This window comes from Tamandua tetradactyla, chromosome 3, assembly GCF_023851605.1.
Source record: "Tamandua tetradactyla isolate mTamTet1 chromosome 3, mTamTet1.pri, whole genome shotgun sequence".
In the NCBI taxonomy this organism is placed as follows: domain Eukaryota; kingdom Metazoa; phylum Chordata; class Mammalia; order Pilosa; family Myrmecophagidae; genus Tamandua; species Tamandua tetradactyla.
The window spans coordinates 42,130,975-42,149,623 of record NC_135329.1 but is presented as its reverse complement, the minus strand read 5'-3'; the positions used below and the strand labels follow the sequence as shown (position 1 = coordinate 42,149,623).

At 38.2% G+C, this 18,649-nt stretch overlaps 1 protein-coding gene and 1 pseudogene across 2 annotated transcripts in view; one reads left to right on the top strand and one right to left on the bottom strand.

Annotated features, from left to right (window-relative positions):
• The window catches only part of TDRP (testis development related protein), a 182,231-nt gene extending 164,725 nt beyond the window's left edge, over positions 1-17,506 (bottom strand). The window contains exons 1-3 of one of the 2 annotated variants that reach the window (XM_077153019.1): positions 17,387-17,506; positions 16,968-17,279; positions 15,196-15,292 (exon numbers count right to left, since the gene is read on the bottom strand). Coding sequence is in view for 1 of the 2 variants with exons in the window: in XM_077153021.1 (XP_077009136.1) it covers positions 15,196-15,204 (9 nt within the window). In the remaining variant the exon portion in view is untranslated. The remainder of the gene's footprint in view (positions 1-15,195; positions 15,293-16,967; positions 17,280-17,386) is intronic. The other variant, XM_077153021.1, reaches the window with a different exon arrangement.
• On the top strand, positions 6,720-7,092 carry LOC143677257 (mitochondrial import inner membrane translocase subunit TIM14 pseudogene; annotated as a pseudogene).
• Positions 17,507-18,649: the final 1,143 nt, after the last annotated feature.

The following is an 18,649-nucleotide window of genomic DNA, read 5'->3' as shown; positions in this document are numbered from 1 at the left end:
ATGAAAGTTTCCAATGGAATCACCTGCGCATGGATGGGAAGGAGGGCTAGGTTACCCCAGAACTCTAGGATTAGAATCCCTGGAGATCAGGGCCCAGACGGGAACATTTTGAGAACACTCTAGGTGATTCTGATGTGAACCCCTGGTTAAGTAACTCTGATTTAGACTTCAGTGGGGGGACAGGGAAGCCCTATGACTACAGAAAGGAGCTCTTACCTGTTTCAGCTTCCTAAGATTTTGGATAGCTCTGGGCCAATGGGTGGACAGCCCTCTTACATGAGACTGGATAGGGACACATTGGAGACAGTACTTAAAATGAACACTCTCTTGGGAGAATTTAAAGCAGTGGCTTCAAATTCTTTTGACCAAGGAACACATTAAGTAAACCATTTTGTATATTAATATTTTCTCCTCTATTTTATTCATTTTAAAACATGCTGATCCAGACAGGCTGAGTTGATTTCACAACCCACTAACATTTTATACCACAATTTGTAAAACACAATGCACTAAAGGAATAAGTCTCTCTTGTCTGGCTGGCTTCATCTCTAAATGCTAAATGGGGGTGTTAACTAAAACTGAGGAGAAGGGAGGGAGGAGTATACTTTGCTAGATTAACTTTCACATTTTGAATAAATTGTGCATTAGCATAATAAGATTCTATTCAAAATATCTCCTTGAAAAGGGCAATAAACACCACTGGTTGTAATAAGATCACTGCCACAGACAGTGGATGGATAAATGCCAACTGTAAATTAAGCCCTTATTTGCAATATTCCCTACTTCTTTATTCAGCCAGCCATCTCTTTTAGTCTTTAGCACTTCCACCAACCATAAAGCATGGGCATTAGTCAACCCAGCAAATTATAAGAGCTCCAGTGCAGCCTGTGGATTTACTTCTGTGCTGTGTCACCTCAGAGAACTGACTGAAGAGAAGGAAAAAGGCCAGGCTGATGCATATTCTACCATGCGAATCTACTGATGACTAATAACTCATCATTATATTCCAGGTATTGTTCTAAACGTGTTCGCATCTAAATGTTTAATCCTCACATGATCTGACAAGGAAGTTACTATTATCATCCCACTTTGGCAAGTAAAGATTCTTGGGCACAGAGAGGTTTAGTAAATTGCCTGAGATCACACTGATAAGCAGATCCAGGATTTGCACGGGGTAATTTAATTTCACAGACTATGTGCTTTACTACTATGTGATAATGCTTGGTGCTGGTATAATTCTCAGAGCTTGCAAAACCTGTACAGTTGCACCATGAGAGAGAGTATCTCATTATCCTTAATTCCTCCTCACCATCATTCAGCTATCAGTAAACACTGAAGCAATACATTTGTCCATTGGATTTGGAAGGAAGATGGAAGGCATATACTGTATTCCTAAATATCACTCTATTAGATAACTGGAGAATGAAGACTAGTTCATAAACCTCAGTTTCTGTGCCATTCAGTCTAAAGGAAACTGATTCCCATTCACTGGGCAAGTCCTATGAAGTGTATGTGAAAGCCAATAGGACCACCTCGTGGGTTCCGGAGGAAAGAAGAAAAGAGGAGCACTGAAAACCAGTCATCAGGAAGAGGAGTGAGGCATATGGTGGGCAAATCGGGAGCCAAAATATGGTTTAATAATGTTAACATCCCCACTATGTGTGTGATTCAATATTAAGCTATCAGGAAGATAGTCAAAAAGACACATTTCCTGCCCTCAAGACTCTCACGTTAGCAGTCTAAAATCCAGTAATTTTCTTATGAACAAAGGCTCAGGTCAGGGAATTAAAGAAAGTTAGGGTTCAAGGAGATTTGATGCCTTCCACCCTAGGGCAGGACTCTACCACCTCCCTCACAAATGTCTAGCCAGGCCCTGACTTGATAACTTTATCAGCAGAACTCATTATTTCATTCTGCAGCTTCCCTCCACTTTGTGTTGCTCTAATCATTGAAAGTTTTCTTATTTTGAGGCAAAAATACCCTCATCCTCTCCTATTAATATGACTCATTGATTCTAGCTCTGCCCTGTGAAGCTCAGTGAAGTCTAATCCCTCTTTCTATAACAGCCTTTTACATACTTGACAACAGGACTGATATCCCTTGTGAGATGGATTTGACTTCTACTAAATTCTAGGCTAGAATGTGTTGCGGGTTTCAATGATGTGCCAGTCCATTGCAATTCTCCACAATTAATATATTTGACTTCAGTGTGACTCTACAGAAAAAATTAATTGTAGATTCTTCTAATGTCTCCTACAGAGATAGGAATAGGGCTCCTTAATTTACATGAATTCCAAGGCACTAAAAAGCTAAAAATGTTGTTGTTTAAAATGGTACAATGACAACTGATGTTCACAATGACAACCCTTGAGAGTTTAGGATTTCTAGATTAAACAAACAATATGCATTTTTAGAATCAGGTATATGTAATATTTTATTATATCTAATTTCTTTCAAAATTAGATGGGAGAAGGTTATATAATAAGGGTTCAGTAATTCAGGGTTTTTTTTAAGTTTTAAAATATGAATGACCATCTATTTTCAACAACCTGCAATACTCACATTCCTTTGTTCTTCCTAATGCAAAAAATTAAAGAAGTTTTTACATTAGTCACTATCATTGTACACTCTAGCCATTCTCAGATAATACCATCTTAGTCTTTATCATCTTTCTTTCCTTCTGGTTTCATATGTGCCCCAGTTCTCCTTCCTCTATCATTCTCACACTCAGCTTTATTCAGTGTATTTACATTATTGTGCTACAATCAGGTAGCATTGTGCTATCCATCTCTGAATTTTTACAATCAGTCCTGTTGCACAATCTGTATCCCTTCAGCTCCAATTACCCGATACCCACCCTATTTATATCTTCTGATGACCTGTTCTTTTTTTTCCACACTTAAAAAAAATTTTTATTAATAAAACCAATCAACATACAATATGAACATTCTTTTTGCTTCATCACATAGTTGTATATTCATCATCATGATCATTTCTTAGAACATTTGCATCAATTCAGAAAAAGAAATAAAAAGAAAACTGGGAAAAAAATTCATATACTATACCTCTTACCCCTCCCTTTCATTGATCACCAGCATTTCAATCTACTAAATGTATTTTAACATTTGTTCCCCCATTATTCATTTTTTAACTTTTTTATTAATTAAAAAAAATTAACAAACAAAACATTAAGATATCATTCCATTCTATACATACAATCAGTAACTCTTAATATCATCACATAGTTGCATATTTATCATTTCTTAGAACATTTGCATCGATTTAGAAAAAGAAATAAAAAGACAACAGAAAAAGAAATAAAATGATAACAGAGAAAAAAAAAAGATTATACATACCATACCCATTACCTCTCGCTTCCATTTACCACTAGCATTTCAAACTAAATTTATTTTTTTAATTAAAAAAAAATTTTTTTGGGGGTGATGAAAAAGTTTTAATAATGGATGCAAATGATGGTACCACTATGTTGTGAATATAATTAAGTCTACTGAATTGTACAAATAAGGTGGTTAATATGGAATATTTTGCATTATATATCTGTTACCACATTTTTAAAAAAGAATGGAACAGTAAAAACTAAGTATTATAAAAATCCCAAATGTCAAAGTGCTTTTGATCATTTTTATGCCCTTTTAAGTATGCCCTGGACATGGATAGAACTCTGTGCAGCATGCAGTCCAATTGCTCTCATTTTGCTTATATATGCATTTCCCAAGTGATTGTTATTATAATTTGCATATGCATTAATTGAACCACCTGTTAAGGATTCATATTCTGAGGATTTACCCTCAGAGATTTTGCTTTGGTGAAAAAGAATACAGATTTCTAAAACATTTTGGGGTCATTCTGATAAACAGTTAGCTTTGGAAATAATGATAAAGTGTCAAATATAAACTGGATATTTTATTCCAGTTTACAATAATGTATTGATCTAACTTCATTCTCTTTTCCTTCCCAGCTGTATTACAATCTGTTTATTCACAGAAACAGTATCTTACACTTATTTTGTACTAGATGGGACCTTATAAAGTTCTCTTTTTCACTGATTTATTCTAGCTGTTTGGAATTAAACCTAGGAAAACCAATATTGAAAACTTCTAGGGGAAATATAAGAAAAAGGACTTCTACATATGGGCTATTTAATTAATAAATTAAATTTAATTGATCTTTTTTATTAATTAAAAAATTAACAAAACATTTAGATAATCATTCCATTCTACATATACAATCAGTAATTCTTAATATCATCACATAGTTGCATATTCATAATTTCTTAGTACATTTGCATCGATTTAGAAAAAGAAATAAAAAGACAACAGAAGAAGAAATAAAATAATAGAGAAAAAAAAGACTATACATACCACACCCCTTACCCCTCGCTTTCATTTACCACTAGCATTTCAAACTGAATTTATTTTAACATTTGTTCCCCCTATTATTTATTTTTATTCCATATGTTCTACTCTTCTGTTGATATAGTAGCTAAAAGGAGCATCAGACACAAGGTTCTCATATTCACAGAGTCTCATTGTGAAAGCTATATCATTGTTCAATCATCATCAAGAAACATGGCTACTGGAACACAGCTCTACATTTTCAGGCAGTTCCCTCCAGCCTCTCCACTACATCTTGAACAACAAGGTGATATCTACTTAATGCATAAGAATAACCTCCAGGATAACCTCTCAACTCTGTTTGGAATCTCTCAGCCATTGACACTTAGTCTCATTTCACTCTTCACCCTTTGGTTGAGAAGGTTCTCTCAATCCCTTGATGTTAATTCTCAGCTCATTCTAGGGTTTTTCTCAGTCCTTTGATGCTGAGTCTCAGCTCATTCCAGGATCTCTGTCCCACGTTGCTAGGAAGGTCCACACCCCTGGGAGTCATGTCCCATGCAGAGAGGGGGAGGGTGGTGAGTCTGCTCATCATGTTGGCTGGAGAGAGAGGCCACATCTGAGCAAAAGAGGCTCTCCTGGGGGTGACTCTTAGGCCTAAATTTTAAGTAGACTTGACCTATCCTTTGTGGGGTTAAGTTTCATATGAATAAACCCCAAGACTGGGGGCTCAGCCTATAGCTTTGGTTGTCCACACTGCTTGTGAGAATATCAAGAATTCGACTTGGGGAAGTTGAATTTCTCCCCACTCCCACCATTCCCCGAAGGGGGCTTGCAAATACTTTTCCAGTCACTGATCAAATCACTCTGGGATTCATCAGGGCATCACTCTGGACAAACCAACAAAATCTCATGTCCTACCTGAGATTCCAAGTACTTATGACATTCAATCAAATTATCTACATGAGTTATATTAGGAAATGCTCTAGTCAGAATATAAATTTTGTAACAAATAAACATTTTTTGCTTTAGTCTCACACATAGGTGACATTTTAAAGTATTAATTATCGTCTATTTTTCAGCACCCTGCAATAATGACATTCCTTTGTTCTTCCTCATGCAAAAAGATTTTTAAAATTCGTACATTGTACATTTCACTATTATTATACACTCTAGGCATTCCTAGATTATACCATCTCGATCTTCACCATCTATCTTTCTTTCTGATTTCAAGTATGTCCCCAGCCCTCCTCCTTCTATCATTCTCACATGCAGCTTCATTCAGTGTTTTAACATAATTGTATTACAGTTAGGTAATATTGTGCTGTCCATTTCTGAGTTTTTATATTCAGTCCTGTTGCACAGTCTGTATCCCTTCAGCTCCAATTACCCACTATCTTACCCTATTTCTATCTCCTGATGGTCTCTGTTACCAAGGAAATATTCCAAGTTTATTCTCTAATTTCAGTTCATATCAGTGAGACCATACAGTATTTGTCCTTTTGCTTCTGGCCAATCATACTCAGCATATATTATTCATTTTTTAACCCATATGTTTTACTCATATGTCCATAAGGTAGATTAAAAGAAGCATCAGACACAAGGTTTTCACAATCACACAGTCACACTGTGAAAGCTATACAATACAATCATCTTCAAGAAATATGGCTACTGGAACACAGCTCTACATTTTCAGGCAGTTCCCTCCAGCCTCTCTGTTAGGGCTTAACTAAAACAGCGATATCTATTTAATGCATAAGAATAACCTCCAGAATAACCTCTCGACTCTGTTTGGAATCTCTCAGCCACTGACACTTTATTTTGCTTCATTTCTCTCTTTCCCCTTTTGGTCAAGAAGGTTTTCTGGGCGGTGGCCGAGGATTTCGCGGTCCTCTGGCCGAGGCACGCGTTTGTGGCCGCAGCCGCCGCCAGCTGTGATGAGTAAGCTCCCGCTGGAGGTAGGGGAGCCGGCGCCGGAGCCATGGTGAGTGCAGCGTGCGGTCTCTTGAGGCCCCGGGCCTGGGAGGAGAGGACTGCATGGGTCTCCTTGGTGTCGACGGGGCTCTGGACCCTCAAGGACACAGCCGCTGGCCTGCCCCTCCGGGCGGTTCGGCAGAGGCCCCGGCCCCTGTTCCGCCTGCCCCAGCGCTCCCCTCACAGCCCGCAAAAGTCAGCAGCGGCCAGGGACTCCGGACTTGGGGGAGACGCGTTCGATTATACCCGCCATTGCCCCAATACACTCGTGGCGCTGGCTCTGCTTTGGAGGGCCCTTCTGTCGCTCTGACTCGTGCTGATGGTGTCACCGTTTCCTGAACATCTTTGGGCCTTTCTCCTCTTGCTCTGTTCTCCTGAAGTGTTTCGGAGCCAGACGCAAGTACAGTAGTAGCCGTTGGACTGACCATTGCGGCTGCAGGATTTGCAGGCCGTTATGTTTTGCAAGCCATGAAGCATATGGAGCCTCAAATAAAACAAGTTTTTCAAAGTCTTCCAAAATCTGCCTTCAGTGGCGGCTATTACAGAGGTGGGTTTGAACCCAAAATGACAAAACGGGAAGCAGCATTAATACTAGGTGTAAGCCCGACTGCCAATAAAGGAAAAATAAGAGATGCTCATCAAGGAATTATGCTCTTAAATCACCCGGACAAGGGAGGATCTCCTTATTTAGCAGCCAAAATCAATGAAGCTAAGGATTTACTAGAAGGTCAAGCTAAAAAATAAAGTAAATGATGGAAAAAAAAAAAAAGAAGAAGGTTTTCTCAATCCCTTGGTGCTTTGAGTCCCAGTTCATTCTAGGATTTCTGTCCCATGTTGCCAGAAAGGTCCACACCCCTGGGAGTCATGTCCCAAGTAGAGAGGGGGAGGGCAGTAAGTTTGTTTGTCGTGTTGTCTGAGAGGGAGAGGCCATATCTGAGCAACAAAAGAGGTTCTCTTGGGGGTGACTCTTAGGCCTAATTTTAAGTAACTTGACCTATCCTTTGTGGGGTTAAGTTTCATATGAAAAAACCCCAAGATTGGGGGCTCAGCCTGTTGCATTGGTTGTTTCCCTGCTTGTGAAAATATCAAGAATTCTCCACATGGGGAAATAGAATTTTCCCCCTTTCTCACCATTCCCCCAAGGGGACTTTGCAAATACCCTTTTATTCATTGCTTAAATCCTTCTGGGATTTATCGAGACATCACTCTGGACAAACCTACAAAATCTCATGCCCTACTCAAGGTTTCGTGTACTTATGGTGTTCAATTAAGCTGTCCACATAACTTATGTTAGGAAATGCACTAGTCAAAATATAAATTTTGTACCAAATAAACATTTTTTGCTTTAGTCGCACACATAAGTTAAAGTTCTAAAATATGAATTATCATCTATTTTCAACACCCCGCAATATTGACATTATTGTGTTCTTCCTCATGCAAAACATTTTAAAATTTGTACATTTAGTCACTATCATTATACACTCTAGGCATTTCTAGGTTATACTATCTCAGTCTTTATTGTATTTCTTTCTTTCTTTCTGATTTCATTTGTGCCCCCAGGCCTCCTCCCTCCATCATTCTCACATTCAGCTTCACTCAGTGTTCTAACATTATTGTATTACACTTAGGTAGTATTGTGCTATCCATTTCTGAATTTTAACAATCAGTCCTGTTGCACAATCTGTATCCCTTCAGTTCTAGTTACCCAATATCTACCCTATTTCTATCTCCTGATGACCTCTGTTCTTTTTTTTCAAAAATTAAAAAAAAAATTTTAACTAATTTTTTAAAAACATAACAACAAACAAGAACATTCTTAACATATATCATTCCATTCTATATATATAATCAGTAATTCACAATATCATTACATAGTTGTATACTCATCATCATGATCATAGAACATGTGCGTCAATTCAGAAAAAAGAAATAAAGAGACAACAGGAAAAAATTCATCCATACCATACCCCTTACCCTTCCCTTTCATTCATCACTAGCATTTCAATCTACTAAATTTATTTTAACATTTGTTCCCCCTATTATTTATTTTTATTTCATATGTTTTACTTGTCTGTTCATAAGGTAGATAAAAGGCACATGAAACACAAGGTTTTCGCAGTTACACAGTCACACTTTGAAAGCTATATCATTATACAATCATCTTCAAGAAACATGGCTACTGGAACACAGCTCCACATTTTCAGGCAGTTCCCTCCAGCCTCTCTATTACATCTTGACTAACAAGGTGATATCTATTTAATGTGTAAGAATAACCTCCAGTATATCCTCTCGACTCTTTTGGAATCTCTCAGCCATTGACACTTTATTTAGTCTCATTTCTCTCTCCCCTCTTTTGGTCGAGAAGGTTTTCTCAAACCCTTGATGCTGAGTCTTAGTTCATTCTAGGATTTCTGTCCCTGTCATTGCCAGGAAGGTCCACAACCTGGGAGTCATGTCCCACATAGATGGGGAGGGTGGTGAGTTTGCTTTTGATGCTAGTGCTTTGGGTGTAAAGTTTAGGAAGCTATTTCCTATTACTAGGTCTTGAACATGTCTCCCTACATTTTCTTCTAGAAGTTTTATGGTGCTGGTTCTTATATTTAGGTGTTTGATCCACTCTGAGTTACACTTTGAGTTAATTTTTGTATGGCATGTAAGGTAAGAGTCCTCTTTCATTCTTTTGATTATTGATATCCAGTTCGCCCATGCCCATTTATTGAAAAGACTATTTTGTTGCAGTTCAGTGGATTTTGGGGACTTGTCAAAAATCAGTTGACCATAGATTTGGTGGTCTATTTTTGCAGTATCGATTTGATCCCATTGGTCAATACTTCTATCTTTGTGCCAGTACCACACTGTTTTGACCAATGTAGCTGTTTACTAAGTTTTAAAGTCAGGAATTGTTAATCCTCCCACTTTGTTCTTCTTTTTTAGGATGGTTTTAGGTTTTGGGGGTCTCTATCACTTCTAGATTAATTTGGTAAATAGCTTTTCCAAGTCTTTAAAGTAGGTTGTTGGAATTTTGATTGGTATTGCATTGAATTTGTAGATCAATTTGGGTAGAACTGACATCTTAACTATATTTAACCTTCCTATGCAAGAGCAGGGGATGTCTTTCCACCTATTTAGATCTTTCTTGATTTTTTTAAGCATTGTTATGCAGTTTTCTTTGTACAAGTCCTTTCCATCCCTAGATAAGTTCATTCCTAAGTACTTGATTCTTTTAGTTGCTATTTTGAATGGATTTTTTTCCTTAACTGACTCCTTAGGTCATTGCTTGTGTATAGAAACATTACTGATTTTTGCATGTTAATTTTATATCCCACCACCTTGCTGAATTTATTTATTAGAGCAAGTAACTTTATTGTAGATTTCTCAGGATTTTCTTAGTATCATATCATCTGCAAATAATGAAAATTTTCATCTTCTTTTCCAATTTGGATGACTTTTATTTCTTTGTCCTGCCTGATTGCTCTACCTAGAACTTCTTGTACATTGTTGAATAATAATGATAACAGTGGGCATCCCTGTCCTGTTCCTGATTTTGGGGGAAAGCATCCAGTCTCTTTTTAGTATGATGCTGGCTATCGATTTTTCATATAAGCTCTTTATCATATTGAGGAAATTGCCTTTGATTCCTCTCTTTTGGAGTGTTTTACAGAAAAGGATGTTGAATTTTGTCAAATTCTTTTTCAGCATCAATGGAGATGATCATGTGATATTTCCCTTTCTATTTGTTAATGTGCTGTATTAATTCTCTTGTGTTGAATCATTCTTGCATTCCTCATAGAAACACCACTTGGTCATGGTGTATAATTCTTTTAATGTGTTGTTGGATTTGATTTGCTAGTATTTTGTTGAGAATCTTTCATCTATGCTCATTAGGGAGACTGGACTGTAGTTTTCCTTTCTTATAGCATCTTTACATGGTTTTGATATTAAAATGATATTACCTTCATAAAATGAGTTAGGTAGTGTTCCTTTTTCCTGATTTTTTTGGAAAAGTTTGAGCAGGATTGGTGTTGGTTCTTTTTGGAATATTTGATAAAATTCCCCTGTGAAGTCATCTGGCCCTGGGCTTTTCTTTGTAGGAAGATTTTCGATGACTGATTGAATCTCTTTACTTGTGATTGGTTTGTTGAGATCTATTTCTTCCTGAGTCAGTGTAGCTTGTTTGTTTCCAGGAATTTGCCCATTTCATCTAAGTTGTCTTGTTTGCTGGCGTATAGTTGTTTATATATCTTCTTTTGATTTCTCTCATTTCTTCAGGGTTTGTGGTAACACACCCTTCTCATTTCAGATTTTGTTTATTTACATCCTCTCTCCTTTTTTCTTTGTAAGGCTTGCTAGTGTCCTATCAATTTTATTGATTCTCTAAAAGAACCATCTTTTGGTTTAACTGATTCTTTCTATGGTTCTTTTGTTCTCCCTTTCATTTAACTCAGCTTTAAACTTTATTTTTCTTCTGTTTGGCTTGGGGTTTGTTTGCTGTTCTTTCTCAAGTTCCTCCAGATTTGCTGTTAAGTCCTTGATTTTTACTCTTTCTTGTTTTTTAATGTAGGCATTTAGAGCAATAAATTTCCTTCTCAGCACAGCTTTTGCTACATCCCATAATTCTCATATATTTTATTCTCATGTTCATTTGTCTCCAGATAGTTATTGATTCCTCTAGCAATTTCTTCCTTAACCCAATGATTGTTTAAGAGTGTGTTATTTAATCTCCATAGAGTTGTGAATATTTTCATTCTTTGGTGGTTATTGATATCCAGCTTCATTCCATTGTGATCGGAGAAAGTGCTTTGAATAATTTCTAAGTTTTAAAATTTATTAAGATGTGTTTTGTGCCCCGGAATATTATCTATCCTGGAGAATATTCCATAAGCACTAGAGAAGAATGTATAACCTGGTTGTTTTGTGGTGTAATGACCTATATATTTCTGTTAGGCCTAATTCATTTATCAAGTTAACTTCTCTATTTCGTTGTTGACCTTCTGTCTCATGGTTTTATCTATACAGGATAGGGATATATTGAAGTCTCCTACTATTATTGTTGAAATATCTATTGCTCCTTTCAGTTTTACCAATATCTGTCTCATGTACTTTGGAGCTCCTTGATTGGGAGCATAGACATTTATGATTGTTATTTCTTCTTGGTGAATTGTCCCTTTTATTAATATATAGTGTCCTTCTTTGTCTCTTATGATGTCTTTACATTTAAAGTCTATTTTGCCTGATATTAGTATAGTTACTCCTGTTTTCTTTTGGTTACAACTTGTGTGGAACATCTTTTTCCATCCTTTCACTTTTGATCTATTTGTATCCTTGTGTCTAATATGAGTCTCTTATAAGCAGCATATAGCTGGTTTATATTCATTCCTTAATCCATTTTGCCAATCTTTATCTTTTAATTGGTATGTTTAGTCCATTAACATTAAAGTTATTACTGAAAAGTATTTCTTGAAGCCACGCATCTTATTTTTGGATTTTATTAGTCAGGTCTATATATTCTTTTCCCTCTTTCTCTTTTAAGTTACCCTTACTAGTACTCATCAATTTTGTGTTCTCCTACAGACCTCCCTCTCCTGTCTTTTTGTGTCAACTTGCAGACTTCCCTTTAGTATTTTTTAAAGGGCCGGTCTCTTGTTGACAAATTCTTTCAGGATTTGTTTGTCTGTGAACACTTTAATATCTCCCTCAGTTTTGAAGGCCAACTTGGCTGGGTACAGAATTCTTGGCTGGAAGTCTTCTTCTTTTAGGATCTTAAATATATCATATCACTGTCTTCTTGCCTCCTTGGTACCAGGTGAGTAGTCTGAACTCAGTCTTATGTGGTTTTCCCTTGTATGTAGTAGATTGTTCTTCTCTTGGTCCTTCCAGGATTTTCTGCTTCTCTTCAACATTTGACAAACTGATTAGTATGTGTCTTGGGGAAGGTCTATTTGGATTTATTCTGTTTGGAGTTCACTGAGCTTATTTGACTTGTATATTTACGTCCTTCAGAATGGTTGGGATGTTTTCCTCATTATATCCTCAACTAATCTTCCTAGCCCTTTACTCTCCTTTTCTCTTTCTGGGACACCAATGATTCTTATATTTGCATGCTTTGTTTTGTCCATCATTTCCCCGAGATCCAATTCAAATTTTCCATTTTTTTGCTATTTGCTATTTTGACTGTTCAAAATCAGTTGTCCTGTCCTCTAGTTCACTTATTCTTTCTCCTGCTTCTTCAAATCTGCTGTTGTGTGTTTCGAGTATATTTTTTATTTGGTCTACAGCAACTTTTATCTCTGTGATATCTGCTATTTTTCTATTTATTCTTTCAAATTCTTCTTTATGCTCTTCTAATGTCTTCTTAATCTCCTCTATGACATAGCCATCCCATTTATTTTATTTAGTAGAGTTATAGGAGCATCTTTGATTAGTTTTTCCATTATCTGTGTCTCCTCTGATGTTTTAATTTGGTCATTAAGCTGGGCTATATCTGTCTGCATCATGATATGTTTAGTGCTCTTTTGCTGTCTTCATGGCATGGTTTGGTTTACATGACTGGTTTACTTTGGAAAATGATTTCCTTCAGTAGTCTAAAGACTTGCATTTGCTGGATGAACGTGGAGCAGGATGCAAGGCAAGGGGCGCGGCACAACAGTGTAGTGATGCATTGCAGCGAGGATATAGGCACAGGTTGGGGATGCTACACTGGTGCCTGTGAGCATGGACCCCCACCAGAAGAGAAATGATCTAGGGTGTGGGTCCCTTTGCATGCATGCACAGAGCTAGGTCAGTGGGTCAGTGTTATATGTGCATGGGCTGGGGGCAAATGTGGCCTGACTGCACAGGTCAGCGTTTTCCCAGAGCTGGTGGTGTGATTGGGAGCCATATGCTTGTGCGGATCTGAGAATGCCACAAACTGATGTACCCGTGCACAGAGCTCAGGGGGGCAGGGGTGTGGTTGTGCGACTATATGGGCTGGGGGCAGGTGTAGCCTGGGTATGGAGTTAAATGCTGCAGCCTTTATGCACTGGCAACTGCTTGCAAGGGGCAGAGACTCGGAGGGGCAGGACAAGACTGTGACTGCACAGGAGAGGTGACTTAGGCTGTGGCAGGCATGCGTCTGCTTAGGGTGGGTTTGTGAGGCAGGTACATGCACCAGGGTTTGGCAGGCTGGGGGCGCTGGGAGGATGGGGAGTGAGGTGGGTGACAGGGTTCAGGTGCATGGGGTGTGCGGTGAGTTGCGGGTCATGGAGTGTCCTGGTGAGGGTAGTGTGTTCAAAGAATGCAGTTTGGTTTATTGCCTAATCCCCATCTCCCCGGCCATAGACTCCTGAGGCCTCTGGGCTTCCATGTTAGGCTGTTTGCACCAGCCAGACAGTCTCTTGTTCTCTGCTTTTCAGTTCCTCAGCTTTCACAACTAGGGCTCCCCTATGTGGTGCAGAAGACTCTCCCAGGTCACCTACACCCTGCAACTGCCATCTCAGTCACCCTCCAGTCCCTTCTCTAGCTGTTCCTTGGAGCAGGGTTGAGTTTGATCTATCCTATTCTGCCATCTTCCTGAAACTCTAGTAATTCATTTTTTGAGGAAAGAAATCAGAGTTGCCTCTCCTTCAGCAAAGGGTCCTTTAAAAACAAGGATATATCATAAATGATGGAGATCTTTTAAGAAATATAAATATTTTATTTTTGGCTGCTTATGTAATACAATCTTTATCTGGGGATTGAATCCTTCCCTGACAACAGCTCTACAAATGCTCCAAATTTTCTTCCACTTTCTGTAAGATTGCAGTTTAAACTCATGAAATGAAGAGTTTTTGTGCTGTACATTTTGATTTGTAAATAAAGACAGTGCCTTACATTTACAAAGATTTCCTAATGGGAGGCTACTTCACATCTGGGGTCATATCTTAATGATCTCTGAACACTCTTTGTACCCAGCACATTATCCAAAGCAGTACAGATTTTGATTGAATTTAATTTACAAATACTGCTTCATCACATTTTTTCATTTGAGTTGAGCCTCTCCACAACTCTGTAACATTAGCAAGATACAATATTATTTCCTCTTTACAGAGAAAAACTCAAGCTTGAGAGGGCTGAAGCCATCTGTCCTAGGTCAGAACACCTAGGTAGTGGGTGAATTAGGAATAACCCCATCTGCCTTGCACCTAAAATACCATTTTATCTTCTGCCCTAATTTGCTTCTTGTAATATTTAAGAAATATTAAGGTAATTTTTTTAAAAACATGTATGGTTAGCTAGATGTTGAAGCTACAAGATTGATATATAACATAAATGTTTTCCTCCAAGGTATGTTACAGCTTGAAGGAAATTTAGACATCATATAATAAAAAGGGTTTAAACTTCATCCTACTTAGGTTCCTTAGGAACTGGAGGGATACCAGGATTTCAGGAGTACCACCCTTGCTTTAAACACAGTAGTTACTCTTTTATCTCCTTTCTATGCTTTTTTAAAAATGTGATATTTCACTTAAATGCAGGGCCTTAGGGTAAAAAAAACAATTTGAAAACCACGGAGCTAATCCAACTCCCTCATTTTATTTGAGTATCCAGAAAGGGCAGCAATTTACTCAAGGTCACAGAGCTAGTGGTTTGGGACAGCCAAGTCTAGGCAGTGAAGTGGATGGTCTTGTAATCTTCACCAGTTGACTTCTGCTTCCCTTTACCACCGAGTTAGATATCCCTTAGGCCTTTCGAGTTGCACTGCTAAGGTCACCAGCTTCACCCCCTCCACCTACCACAAAGTCTGTGACTGCTGCTGGCAATGGATCATCCTTCATTGCTGCAAGAGTTTGCTTCCTGCCCAAACTTACCCTGAACTCAAGCTATACCAAGATAAGGGCCCCTCACTTACCACAATCATTCAGCAGGCTTCCCACATGGTCTTCACTGGCACCATAGGGTACAGGTGTGTCCCATCACCAGTCAGCTGGTATAAATGCCCCAGTTTCCTACTTGACAAAAAAATACAGAGTTTCAGGAATTACACAGAAGCATCTACTCTACACTACTGTCCAACTTTCTGAAGGAAATGTGATTTACTTGGAAAAATCAAAGGCTTTTTTTCCTTTTGGATAAGCTCCAAATAAAAACAGAGACAACTCTTGCCTAAGGCCCTCACCTCCCACAAAACTATTATAAACAACAACAGCAGCAACGACAAAAACCCATTTAATCCTTGCAATATATTGATTACTTGAGGAAAAGAAAATTCATGAAATACTGCTTCATGCTAAATAGAGAATCAGAGAAATTACAGATGGACTAGAATCATGTTATCCCCTGACACACATTTCAGTATTCAGTAGAATTTAAGAAAGTCAAATACGTCCTTAGTACTGATTTTATCATGGGAGATTATTCCATGACATTGGCATTGAAACAATTGCAAAGTGTTTTCTCATATCCTTTTCTTAATGTTACTTATTACTTTTACAAATTCCACTGCCTCAAACTAGCTAGAGATACCCAATAATTTTTCCAACATTTATTCCCATTTTAGTGTCAGTTCCTTGGGGAATGTGTGTTGATGCTCAATGTAATAACAGAAAACACCATCCCTGGATTATGTGGGACAGTTACAGATTTAAACATTCTGTTCTATTATCCCTGAAGTACAGTTATACTTGTGAGACATGTATCTTAAGTAAAGCAAAATGAACCACTTTTACTGTTTCTTTTTTAAAGTTAAAAGAATCTTATTCTCATTGCATAAAATTAAGAAAATTCAGTAAAGTATAAAGAATAAAATCAACACAATCCATAATCTACTATTCAGAAGCAATCATAATTAAAATTTTGATGTTTTGTTTCTAATATTTATACATATAATTTAGACCATATTCTGTATATGCAATAGTTTTATATTACACTGTAATACTTTTTTACTCTTTTCCATATTTTTTTGGTTGCTTTAACACCCTAAACTGATTTCATGATCCACGCTAAGAGGTGGTAAACCAGCATGAAAAAAAATTTTTTCGCCACTGTTTTCTCTAACAGGTGGAAGCGGGAGATGTATTTTGTAAAGATAAAATCAAGCAGCAGCAAAAATGATTAAGAGAGACCAAGTAGGGAGTGCAACAACGATACAGGAGAGTGAATGGAATGGAGAAAACATCTCAGGAGCTTTATTCAAAACAGAATATTCTGAACTAATTAGGATATGCAGAGAAAGGGAGAGAGAAGAACCAGAAATTACGCTATGGTTTCGAGCCTAGATGAAGTGCTTGAAAAGGATTGGTAAGTCGGGAGAGAAACAAATACACATGCATGTACCAATATCCACTATACTTTAAACAAAGAGCGTTGGTGAGATTTGGGGGAGACTGACAGCAGGTAAAATGAACTGTGAAGCTGTAACACAGAGGGTGGTATTAGAGTCGAACAAAATGGAGGAGTTAAGTTGGAATAGGATAGTGAAAGTTAAGAGAGATGAGAGGGTTCAAGGATATAGTGAGAAGGAAAGCAGGGAAAGATGGGGATGGTACACTTTAAGGTTGGGAGAAGGAAAAGGACGTAAGGGGGGAAAGATTCCACAGGAGGTGAATTAAGAGTGGAAACTGAGATGGAAAGATGTGGACTGATAAAACACCACTGAATGTGACTAATATGAGTAAGAGGTACCTTCGATGAGTGGTTGGAGAAGCTAAGTTTAAAGGGTTAAGCAGCAAGGGTTGGTAAAAAGTGAAATAAGTTAATGATCATCCAGACTCCTCTCGATCAAGTCTCGCCACAGAAACACTAGTTGCAGTTACAGGGCATTTTTTCTTTTTTCTTTTGGTGCTGTGCAGTCCTCCAGATAGTGATATGAGTGATTAAGGCAGAATCTTCTTAAGTAAACGTCCCAGTCCCAAGCTAAAATCTTCCTCTTGGCCTCGTTTGCGTCGCCAACATCGTAACGGCTCACAGGTTTGCCCTGGCTCTGGGCTGGCCCGGCTGTGGGAGGAGAGGACAATGAGCACTTCCGGGGCAGTGGGCTGGGCTGCCCCTGCTCCCCGCCAATCCCCGGGCTGGCTTTGGAGGAGAAGACAATGAGTACTTACAGGGCAGTGAGCTGGGTGCTGCGCTTGATCAGGTAATGGGGGTCTCGGAACAGCAAGTCCACGTGAGGTTTGGAGCAGTCGTGCTTCGCATCTGGTGTCACGAAGCAGTTGAGGTTGGTAGAAGAACCTCTCCCTGCACACCGCCTGGAGGAAGGTTCTTGTTGACTCCACGTTCTTCTCGAGGGGTAGAACTGAATCCAAACCTGCTTAGATTGGAGACCCAGCTGAACCAAGGCCTCACCCGCCATGATGACCTCCACCCCGGGGAGAGAGAGAGAGAGAGAGAGAGAGAGAGACCTTTCGTAGTAAACAATCAATGGCTCACAATTATATATTACATTTAAAATTGTACTGATATTATATATATATATAAATAGTATTTTAATGGTTTCTCTTCCTACTTGATGAACTGACTCCTTTCTTTGAGAATTATGTTCCTCCTTCATAAGAGACAGGTGGATTCCCTTCTGCCAAATTCTAGGCTAGGATGAATTTAATGATGCTTCTATATGTATTACCATATATCACAACTTGTTTTACTCCACAAATGACTCCGCAGATAGAACAAGCCATATTTCTCCAGAATCTCCCCTGTCTCTAGTATAACAATGGTAAGTGAATTAGAGCTGGGCCAATCACATTTTCTCTCATAGGAGTTGGGAATTTTGGCTAAAATACACCCATCATTCTCTAGTCACTTTTCAAAATGTATACTGAGAAAGAGGAGAATTTGAAGCAGACCTGCAGAGAAAAGTAGGAAATGAGGAAGAAAGAAATTTCTTTAGAGATTCCTATGCTTGGCTTTAGAGATTCAGTCCCTGTGCCTGCTGCCTGCTTTCCCTAAGACAGCCTTATGTTTTTATAATATCACCCTCTCCTCCCTCCCTTGTTGGCTTAAACTAGGTCAAGCTGATTTCTGTGTCAGAATGAACTGAAATGTAGTTTTTTTCCTGCTTAAAATTGTATCCTGAGCATTTAATAATCCTTTTGATGTCTACCTACCATTCTACTATATGCATCCAACATTATTTGTTTAACCAACTTCTTGTTCTGTTACTTTGTTTTACTTAATGTCATCAGTTCCTTGAGTTGTTACTGTTTCCTCCAAATTTCTTTTCTGTCTGCCTTAGCCTGTTTTTAATGTTAGAAGCATTCCTTAAAGGTCAGGTGGGCATTGAATATCCAGAGAGTGGGACATTTAAAGTACAATTAGATGTGTGAAAGAAGGTTCTACGTGGTGGTTGTGTGAGTTTCCTATTTTCT